The sequence below is a fragment of the Chelonoidis abingdonii genome, chromosome 5 (assembly GCF_003597395.2).
Source record: "Chelonoidis abingdonii isolate Lonesome George chromosome 5, CheloAbing_2.0, whole genome shotgun sequence".
Lineage (NCBI taxonomy): Eukaryota > Metazoa > Chordata > Testudines > Testudinidae > Chelonoidis > Chelonoidis abingdonii.
Genome location: NC_133773.1, coordinates 42,019,928 through 42,031,439, shown reverse-complemented (window position 1 = coordinate 42,031,439; position 11,512 = coordinate 42,019,928). Strand labels below are relative to the sequence as shown.

At 46.1% G+C, this 11,512-nt stretch overlaps 1 protein-coding gene across 6 annotated transcripts in view; it reads left to right on the top strand.

Moving 5' to 3' along the window:
* The first annotated feature begins 341 nt into the window (after positions 1 to 341).
* PRDM5 (PR/SET domain 5) overlaps positions 342 to 11,512 on the top strand; it is a 152,648-nt gene continuing 141,477 nt past the window's right edge. For 5 of the 6 annotated variants that reach the window (XM_032762539.2, XM_032762543.2, XM_032762544.2 and 2 more), the window contains exon 1: positions 437 to 631. In XM_032762539.2, the coding sequence (XP_032618430.1) occupies positions 539 to 631 (93 nt within the window). In that variant the 5' untranslated portion in view covers positions 437 to 538. The other variant, XM_032762538.2, reaches the window with a different exon arrangement.

Genomic DNA, 11,512 nt, shown 5'->3' with positions numbered 1-11,512 from the left:
CAGGATCTCAAAGTTATGGATCTCACTTACTGAGCTAAACTGGGTCAGGGGCAGCCTAAGTTCCCTCTCTTTTTTCCCCTAAGACCACCAAAGGGTCGGGTCCAAACACGTGAGCCTGCCTACCTCTCTGTCTCTAATGGGCTGAAGCAAGAGGGGCTGGATCAGACCATCACTGAACTTCCGGAAGATCCTGAGCCAGATCTCATGGTTTCTGCCAGTCTGGGACTGAGCCCTGGAGTGTGCAATTTGGGGCGGCTCAAAACGCCCCCCGCTCCCGTCCGCCGCGGTGCTGCCCTAAGGAGCGGCCAGTTCCCTCTGCAGCGATCTCCTCCGACCAACTTCCAGCCAATTGGAGCCCAGGTTTTCCCATCCAGCTCCTGCAGCCGCCTTTGACTCCGCCCCTCTCCTCCAGGAGCCAGCCGGGGTAATCCTGCAACCGGCCCCTCTGTCTCTGCCCCCTCCCCCATCTCCTGCCCTTTGCAATGAAAGCCCCTGTTAACGCCTCTCCCCTTTAGCAGGCGGCCCGAGTCAGTGCAAAATGCTGGGCATGTACGTGCCGGACAGGTTTGCTCTGAAGTCGTCTAAAGTTCAGGACGGGATGGGGCTCTATACGGCCCGGAGAGTGAAAAAGGTGGGTGATTTCGGTGCTGCTCCTCGGCATCCATGGGGTCGGCATGACGGGGAGACCAGGGCGCATAGGGGGCTGTGCGCTGTCTGGTGGGTGTACTGAAGAAGCAGCTAGGGCAGCAGTGTAGATTGCAAGCTACTCCCCCCGCCCCCCCCGCCTAGTTTCCAACATGCTGGGTTCTCCAGAGAAAGCCTGCCACGTAGTACCGGAGTTCACTGCAGCGCCTTCTCTCGCTGCCTGCAGGGTTTTCGACTTCAAACTGAATCCCAGACTCCCTTCGCCAGAGCTCATGCCACCGTCTGCTTTGCAGCGGGCAGCGTCTTGCTGAAATGAAAAAAAGCTCAGCGTTAAACTGAGGCATGTTCTGGTGCATTTCACAGAATCTGTTGTTGGCACGCGAGGACTGAAGCCGGGTTCAAAACACCAAAAAAGACACCGTCCCCTGGGGAGCTTTGTTTCTTTGGGGAGTGGCGTAAAATGGCTAGCCCAGCTAGGCAAATCCCCGCCCCTGTATATGCACGTGTACAAACGAAGAGTGGGTTAATCGTGGGCACAGAAAGGGGTTAGTAGGAGGTTTTTATTTTGATTTGGTGTTGCGTTTTTATTTGGGTTTAAAACAGTTTTTAAAACCCAGGCGGTGCCTTTGTCCTGACCTATTTCTCCATTTCAGTCTCGTTTTCCATCTAAATATCCCTCTCTCCCCACCAAACTCTTGCTTTTTTTTTTTTTCACTTGTAACAGAATAAATGATTTAATTTGCTTTGCAGAATAATGAAACTTTGGCTGCAAAAGATATGATACAGCTGAAGAGTCAATTAAGTGCAAATCCCTCTTATTCAAAACAGGTCACATCCCCTGACAACTGTTAATTAAATTTTGAAAATTCTCTTGATTATCCACAATCTTAGTTATCCAGAAATATTCAGTGTCTGCCATTATATTTAGGTAATTGAAGTGGTACAGAACTAAAATGATCAGTCCCACATTAATTTAAGCTTCTATCTTTTGTTTTGTGTGTCTGTCCCATTTTTGGATCCTATTGGTTTGAGAGAGGTGCTGTTTGGGCTATCTTGTGAATCATAGATTATTAGGGTTGGAAGGGACCTCAAGAGATCATCTAGTCCAACCCCCTGGTCAAAGCAGGACCAATCCCCAAATGGCCTCCTCAAGGATTGAACTCACAACCTGGGTTTAGCAGGCCAATGCTCAAACCACTGAGCTATGAGGTATGTGTAATTGACCTGACTCCATAGAATACAGTGAAATCATCAAAATTATTATCTATTTCAATAGTCATTACAATTTTGGGCCTGATTTCCCTCTCTCTTAAGTATAAATTTCACTGGTGTGAAACTGGTGAAAAAGGAAAGTAGAACTTGCTTACACTCAGTGCCAGAATTCCTCCATATTGTTTAGGCAGGTGGTGCTTTTACACATAGTCTTCCAAGTAGTTTTTCTCAGTTTGGTGGCAAATGTTCACTGTTAGGAAGGCATGCTGTTAGTTTGTTATGCAAGGCTCTGAGTAGAGGTATCTGTGTAAGCAGCAGGCCTTGCTCTCTGCCTTGGTCAATGGAGGCTAGTGTTACTTCCTGGGAACCGAGCATTAGTGTATGACTGAGATTCCTGAAAGAAGGAATTGTCTTGTATGCTATTTGTGACCACCTCTGTGCCAGGACTGGTGTACATGCATAATAAAATAAACTGTTCATAGGACGTAACCAGACTCCATGTCACTGGGAAACCTACCTCAGCAGAGGGGGAACAGTACTAATTATACTATATTATAGCCATCTATTGTAATGGCCTCTAAAGTCATTCCATTAACAATTTTTGGGAGGAGGTGCTGAATGTGAAATTAGACATATATTTCTAAGTAGCAAATTCTGTAGTGTACTCTGTGTTGTCTGACATCTTTACTGTATCTTTCTTTCCTGTGGTTAAAGTGCTCCCTTCAGATGTCCTTATGTTATCACTAATATTGCTAACCCCAACTGCTCAAAAATAATGAGGCATGCCCCTCAAAAATCGAGTCATTAAAAAAAAAATACCGTATATACTTGTTCGTAAGCTGAATTTTTTTAATAAAAAATTATATGGGTATAGAGAGGGAGAGGTGGGACACAGCCCCTTCCCCAACAGAGGGAGGAAGGAGGGCAGCACAGGCAGCAGAGCCAGAAGGGAAGAGATGGGGCCAGAGTCTCTCCATTTCTAGCCATGCTGCTCTCCCCCCAGCCTCCAAAGCAGCTGCAGCCACGCCGCTCAGCCCCGCCCTCCAGAGCAGGCTGTGGCCATGCTGCCCGGGCGCTAAAGTACCCTGGGCCATGCCGCCCAGCCCAGCCCGCTGGTCCATACTGTAGCCGCGTCGCCTGGTCTGGCCTGCCAGAGCAGCTCCAGCCAGGCCAGAGACATCCTCCTCTGGCCCCCTCCCCAGATAAGGTGGGAAGGGATGGGATGGGGAGACTGTGGGGGTCTTGGGCTACGGGTGGGGTCATGTGGGGGGTGGTCACAGGGGTTACTCACCTGACTCTCAGCTTCTCCTTCCCCCCAAATTTCCCCACCAGTTGCTGTCCCAGCCTGTCAGGGTAAGCAACTGGAATGTCGGGACACTTTATTTACTTAGATTTACCTCTGTGCCTGCGGGCGCTCGAGATAAACAAACCATCTCGACCCACCAGCGGCTTATCCTGATGGCCCGGGAGCCAGAGTTTGCTGATCCCTGAATTATAGGGTCGGCTTATGAACGGGTTATAAAAATTTTCCATTTTTACTTATCCATCTTGGGAGGGGGAGGGGGTTGGCTTATAAACGAACCGGCTTATGATCGAGTATGTATGGGAGGGGTTGGCAACCTATGGCATGTGTGCCAAAGACGGCATGTGAGCTGATTTTTAATGGCACGCTGTGGCCTGCCAGGGTCCCCAGGATGGCAGCAGACTGGGCGGGGCCGGTGGCCGGGACCCCAGCAGGCAGCAGTGTGCCATTAAAAATCCTGCCCGGCCCAGCCTACTCTTCTCCACCCCCCGCCCACCACTCTCTCCTGCGGGGGCAGGGGGCAGAAGCTTGGTCCTGCCAGCTGCTGCTGCAGGGCAGCCTCCACTGGCAGCCAAGCTCCCTCCTCCCCCACCTCTTCCCCCAGCATGCTGGGTTCCTGCCCCTCCTCCTCTCTCTCCCTCCCTGTGGCCAAACAGCTGATGGCCTTGGAGAGGGAGAAGCAGAGCTGGAACCACAGCTGCAGCATGCTTGCTGCTCTGGAGAAGAGGTGGGGACAGGGCCTTGGGGAAGAAGGGTGGAATTAGGGCATATCCCCTCCAGCCTCCTGCCGTGAGCTGCTCAGGGCAGGGGGCTGGGAGCATTTCCACAACTCCAGCCCACACCCCAGCCCCCTGCCCTGACTCCTGAACCCCCCACACCCTGCCAGCCCTCTGCCCTGAGTCCTGCACACCCCCAGGTCCCTGCCGTGACCCCTGCACCTCACCACAAACCCAGTCCTGACTCTGGCACCCCCGCATATACCCAGCTCCCCCACACTCCATGCCCTGGCTCCTGCACCCCCCTCACATGCCCCAGCCCCTGCCCTGACTCCTGCACCCTCCTCACACACCCCCATCTCCCTGCCCTGACTCCTGCACCCCCCACACATACCCAGCCCCCCCACCCTGTGCCCTGACTCTTGCACTTTTCAACATTCCAACCCCCACCCTGAGCACCAAACTGAAGCTCCTGCACCCCCACCCTCCCATTCCCACCTGCATCCCTCACACCAAATGGGAGCTGCCTAGGTAAGCGCTCCACACCCAAACCTCCTGCCCCAACCCTGAGTGCCCTCCCTCAGTCTAGCTCCTGACCAGACCCTATACCCTAACCCGCAGCCTGCTCCTTCACCCCAAGCCCTGTGCTCAGTGCACTCCCACCCTCAGCTCAGTGCAGAGAGAGGGGAAGAGAATGGACTAAAACCAGGGAGAAGGTAGGTACCCACTCTATGTGTCAGGGCTGGGATCCCAGACTAGCAGCGGGCTGAGTGGGGCTGGCAGCTGGGAGCCTGGTTGGCAGGAGCTGGCGGATGGAACCCCAGACTGGCAACGGGCTGAGCCGCTCAGCCCACTGTCGATCTGGGGTCCCAGCTGCCAGTCCTGCTTAGCCCCTTGCCAGCCGGGGTCCCGGCCGCAGGCCCTGCTCAGCCCTCTGTCGGCCTAGGTGAATGGAACCCCAGGCTGGCAGCAGGCTGAGTGGGCCGGTGGCATAAGATCAGTATTTTAATTTAATTTTAAATGGAGCTTCTTAAACATTTTTAAAACCTTGTTTATTTTACATATGACAATAGTTTAGTTATATAGACTTAGAGAGAGAGACCTTCTAAAAAACGTTAAAATGAAACCTTAAATTAGAGTGAATAAATGAAGACTCGGCACACCACTTCTGAAAGGTTGCCGACCCCTGATATACGGTAATCCATTTTGCATCCTTTTTAATTTGCCTTTGGGTGTGAACCCTGGGGTTGCACTCAGGTCATGTTTTCAAGGTTTTCTCTGTTATTACAAGGGCTAGAAACTTCATATTTTATTTATTTTTTTAAATGAAAGCTGAGATTCTCATGTAATCTCTTCTCTCTATCAGATAGACTTTAACTCAAACACCCAATATCACAAAACTCTTGATACAGTCATAAGCATTGGCAATATTGGTTTCTCAGTGCTTTGCTGGAAATGGAACAAGATCATTTGTTGCTGCCTGACTTTCTTTAAAATTGATCCCTAGTGTATGTTTTGCCATTTTAGTAATATTGCAGTTTATGTCTTCTTTTAGTCACTGTTATGATAGATGCTAGTGTGTAGTTTCATTCATTATTTTTTATTGACTTGAGAGGAAGTGAAGTGTAAGAATCTGGTATTAGTTAATATATATTGGCATATAATGGAATGTTTGTTTGCTAGAACTGGTAAATGTGTATATATCTGTAGAAAAGAAACTTGTAGTCATCAAAAAAGGCTATGTTACTTATCTCTGGGACCATTGTGTTGCAGGACATATTGGTAGCCGCCTACAACAGGGGTTTTCAGACTTTTGTACTGGTGACCCCCTTCACACAGTTTGGTTTAGCCACTCACCAGATTTATCTCGAAGAAAAACTTTTTGTCATGATCTCAGCTTATGTTTATAAATTCACATATAACACTGCTATGTGCATTTTGTCGCAATATTACTGATCAGGAAATTCAGTTTTTAAATGATCCCTCACAAGACTTGCCTTGTGCAAACATATTACACTAGCGTGTAGGATTTTAATGCAGGGGCATATTCTGTCACAATGAGTATGCGTACTCAAGCAGGGAATCACACTCCCAGCTCCAACTGTAAATGTAGCCTAAAGGTTGCAATAGAAGTTTATTGGTTTTGTGTGATTGATGTATGCATCACATGTGGTATTCCTGACTTCTTGTCCTTCAATATTATGCAGTATGAAACTATTGCTGTGTTCCACCCCAGAGATAGCTGCGTTTTGATGGTTGGTGAAGTGATTCCTGTAGGAACTTTGTAAGGTTCCTGGGGATCCTTTGGGATGAAGGGATTTGTATAAATGTAAAATAGTGGAGCTAACTGATCCAGGGACAGATATAGTCAGTGTCCCAGGGCAAGTCTATACTGTATCGGCGCAGCTGCACTGCTTGTGTCTGGTGAAGACGTGCTATGCCAACAGGAGAGCGCTTTCCTATCAGCATAATTACTCCACCTCGGCAAGAAGCGGAAGCTGTGTTGGCGGGAGAGTGTATCCTGCCAACACAGTGCCAGTGGGGACAGCATGAAACTTGTATCGCTTGGGAGGGGTTGGGGAGTTCACATCCCTGAGCGACATAAGTTATATTGATTTTTAGGCTGTCGTGTGGACCTCTCCTTAGTCTGCACTACAAAGTTTTGTTCGCATATGTCAGATAAGAGTGTAAAAATATCATACCCCCTAGCACTGGCACAACTCTTCTTCTCCCTTGCATTAATCCCATCAAATCTGCAAGTCCTGCCCCCATCACTCCCCCCAATAGTGTTCTGTCCAGTACCATATCCTCTGTCACACATCTTCCTTTATGACATCCTGCCACTTCTTCTTGGGTTGGCCTTTCTGGGTTTTTTTCCTTCATTCTTGATCTGTTGGACTCTTACCTCGTAGTTGTCAGGACTGTGCTTAAAACGACCAACCCAATTGAGCCTGCATTCTCTTATTTTTGCATTTATTGGTAGTAATTTGAGCATGTCTCTACATATGCATTCTTCACATGGTTTTTCATTCATACACCATTCATCCATCTCAATATTCACCTTTTTGTGGAACAGATCATGTGCTCATGTTTCTTCTATGTTGCTCAGCACTCAGGACCATACATTAAATGTGGACAGACCACTCTTTTGTAGATTTTGCCTTTTTAATCTTACTGGTATCTTCCTGTCACACGCTACACCACTTAGCTCTCTCCATTTGGGCCCACACATTTATTATCTTAGCCCTAATTTCATCTTCCATTTTCCAGGATTCTAAAACTCAGATACTTGAGGCTTTGCATTTTCAGAGTTGTTTGCCTGTCCAGTTTCAAGGATAATTCTTCAATATTCATATTATTGAAATTATATCCCATATATTGTTTTTTTCTCTGCTTACTTTGAGCCCATGTCTTTCCAACACATCTCTATTTTTCAAGAACCTATCTTTCTCCTCACTGCATAGAATATCATGTGCACCAAGGTGCTGCCTCCTGTATGTTCCTTGTCAGGGTGTCTAGAATGAGGACAAATGCAAAAAGGGCTTAATACTGACATAGCTGTGCTGCAAAATCCTCAGTGTATACAACACTATGCTGACAGAATGAGTTCTTCTGTCAGTTTAGTTAATATCATTCAGGGAAGTGGTTTAGCCATGCCGGCGGAACTCCTTCTGTTGCTGGTATAGCTATGATGGCAAAACATTTGTAGCATGGGAAACTGAGGGTTTGTCTAATCTTCCTTCCCTCACACACCTATGAGGACGATTATATTAAATATTGTGAGGTGATCAGATACTGTGATAATGGAGGCCATATAAGTACCTGAAATAGGTACTGTCATGGTATAATTCCCCACTCTGAACGTTAGCGTCCAAAAGATCGGGTACCAGCATGAATTCCTCTAAACTCAATTACCAGCTTACTACTTGTAGCGCTGCCACCAACCAGGAATTCCAGTGCCTGGTACACTGCTAGTCCCCCCAAACCTTGCCCAGGGAACCCAAACCAGATTCTCTGGATCTTAAACACAAGAAAGTAAAACCCTTTCCCCCACCGTTGCCTCTCCAGGCTTCCCCTCCCTGGTTACCCTGGAGATCACTGTAATTCAACCTCTTGAATCTTAAACAGAAGGAAGATGCACCTTCCCCTCTCCTTCTCTCTCTCCCCCTCCCAGACTCTCCCTGAGAGAGAAAGTAATCCTACACACAGAGAGAAAATTAACTTTCTCTCCCCCGTCCCTCCTTTCTCCCCACCAATTCGCTTGGTGGATCCAGACCCAGTCCCCTGGGGTCTCACCAGAATAAAAAACAATCAGATTCTAAACAGGAAGCTTTTAATTAAAGAGAGAAAAACAGTAAAAATTATCTTTGTAAATTTAAGATGGATTAGGTACAGGGTTTTCCAGCAATTGACACTGGGAATACCTTCCCAGCCTAGGGTTATACAAGTACAAATTAAATCCTTTCAGCAAAATACAAATTTGAACTCCTTCCAGCCAAATGCACATTTGCAAATAAAGAAAACAAACATAAGCCTAACTTGCCATATCTACCTAGTACTCACTATTCTGAACTTATAAGAGCCTGTATTGGAGAGATTGGAGAGAAACCTGGTTGATGTCTGGTCCCTCTCAGAACCCAGAGAGAACAACAACCAAATTCTAGCAGCACACACAGAAACTTCCCTCCCTCAAGATTTGAAAGTATCCTGTCCCCTGATTGGTCCTCTGGTCAGGAGACAGCCAGGCTTACTGAACTTGTTAACCCTTTACAGTCAAAAGAGATATAATGTTCTATTAACTTCTACTATCTGTTTATGACAGGTACATTCAGCTTCTCATCCTCCCTTTGAAAGTTTGCAAGTAGATTGTTTTCTCACTGTCATCCTCACAAAACAAACCTGGCCATGATAGTCAAACTTTCTACATTGTTAATTGCAATCAATAATTAAGGTTCTGCAGATAAAATTATGTCCTCATTTTGAGCCATGCAGCTCTCGGGCTGGATTCTTCCTGCTGCTAAGGCTATCTTGTGCTGTGTCCATGGCTGGAAAAGGCCCAGGGGAGAATTCCCCTACAAAAGGGAACTTCACTGGCATAAAGTTGCCGAAAGTATCTTTACTGCCTTTTGTGCCAGCCAGTCCCATAAGAGGAGGGATGAGCTCTTTTACACCTCAGCTGCCACTGGCACACAGTCCTTGCACAGAAGCTAATTTGCTATGAAATTGGGTTGCCCTACATCAAGAAACCTCAACCAACTTCCAGGCTGCCTCCTCCTGCTCCATCTAAGCACACGATGTGGCAGATTATGCCCATTGCTCTCAGATTATGCTCCATATAACACTGCACCATTAGATTTATGTAGGTTTGCTAGGGTGTCATCAAGGGCATAAGCTGAAAACAATGAGGTCTGCATGGGTGTAGCTGTGCGCCTAATTTGATCTGCAAAACTTCTGTTACTGGTGAGGTACAAGAGGGAGAGAATCCAGTTTCAGAGCCAAGGATGGCATGCTGAGGACATTTGTTATGGAGATAAGTGAGGCACGGGGAATATGGAGCCTTAGAATGCCAGCATTTACATGGTCACTTTTAGGTCTTGCCTGTGTGTACATCTAATCTTCATCTCCATCATTCCCTTGAGCTCCAGTCTTGTTTTGCTGCTCTGTCTCTTCCTGCTCATGTTGTGCCTTCTTTTCACCCAGCTGTCTGCAATGACCTCCTCCCTGTGCACCAAGTGTCCTCACTCTCCTCTTTGAAATCTCTCTTCTGTGCTCCATTTGCCTTGCTTTCCACTGCCGATTTCTCTTCTGTTGCTGTCCATTCCTCTTGCAGCTTTTATTTTAAAATATAAGAATTTACATTGCACAGCAGGCAATCTCTTTCCTTCTCCCATACTCTTAAACCTCATCTATCCTTTCCCAGGACCCTTCCTTTGTCTGTTATTTTAGTATTCTGTGTTTGTCTCTTGCCCTGCGTGGGCTACCCTTATTGCCAGTTACAGAGCTGGGGAGGGTGAGGCCGGGGGGAATTGATCAGGCACTGCAGGACTGCCCCTGCTGGTGGGTGGTGGATGGCGCCACGAGGGGTGGGGTGGGGTGGGAGTGAGGAGATAGGCAGAACCATGATTCTCCTTCCCCCACAATTCTCTGGCCAGAGGAACGAAGCCAACATAAAAGAAGTAATCTGCTGCTGGAGAAGGGCAATCACAGACTACTTTGTCTCTGAATCAAGAGAGAAACCAGGGAACTAATTGTGACAGTCACAGTCTACACGCTGGTCTGCTCCTGGGGCAGTGCAGCTATGCAATGTAAGAGCTAAGTAGTATTATAAACACTTCCCTTTACCTGGGGGCAGATTGCAAAGTTACAATCCCATCTTTATGTTATAAATTCTTTTGACTAGTGACCTTTTAAAGATCTCTGTTCAGAACCCTCCAAAATTATGGAGCTATACAAATGTTTATCAACAGTAACCAAAATAATCCGTATGTCTACACCAGGGGAGGAAGTATATTTTTAATTTGTTAGCAAACACATGTTAACTAGTGTAAACAAAGCAGTTACAGTTTTAACATGATTTGGCTGGTAAAGTAAACCCTTACCTCATCCAAGAAACGCACATTAAAGCTATAGCTGCCTTGTCTACACTAAAATATTAACATGTTTGCTAGCACATGTTAAAAATACCGCACAATTTTTCCAAGTGATGACAAGGCCTAAGTATATGTAATATTGTGCTTGCTGATATTAAGGTTTAACAATATGTTTTCTAAAACTATAGTGCTATCTTGTGTATAAAGGAAAATCTGGCATTATGTTCTTTTTGCTTACAGGAACTAAATTATAAAAGTTGACTTCTTAACTGTTAAGGTTACCTTGGCAGACAGGTCCTATTTAAAGTGCACTCATACATAGACTACTTAGGTATTTAATTGGGTTGTGTTGATACATTTTTATCTCTGATTAGATCTGTGCTTTAGATATCTGCAGTTGTTTTATCCAATTCCAAGAATAAACATTGCATTAGGGACACAGTGATAGAGATAGACAGTAAAAAGAAGTGGATTACGAATACTAGACTGACTGACTAATGGCCTCTGAGCATTGCTAGCCTTACTGCTTTAGTATATGACTAATGTTAAAAGATGGTGGAATATTAAAACTCATATTGAGAAATGGAATGAAAAATGAGAATTAAATACTAAAAATAAAATATAGTTTTCAGTCAAACTTCTAGAGAAGGACAATACACAAAGGATATAAGTAGTTGTTAATTTGCTGGGGATTCAGTGCTTAGAAGTAAGGGGTTGGATGATTCTATTTGATTTAAAGCAGGAGCCCTTATTCATTGTCTAAGTATAAAGACAACTAATTTATTATAATATTGGTTTGACTGAGCATAGCAACACAGAGCCTTTTTTATGCAATCAGCTGCAGCTATTGGAGTGCAGTAATCATCATCCTGTTTCTAGTTTCTGAGTCTCCTTCCTCTCTTATTTTTACTTATGTACGCCTAACCTAACCTCTAGACTTCAGCCTATGCTGCTGATTATGCTTCCTCCAAATTGCTGCCAGAAATGTTCACTCTTCCCTCCTAGAGGTTTGATCCTTGTCCATACCTCTCCCTCTCCTAGCTCTG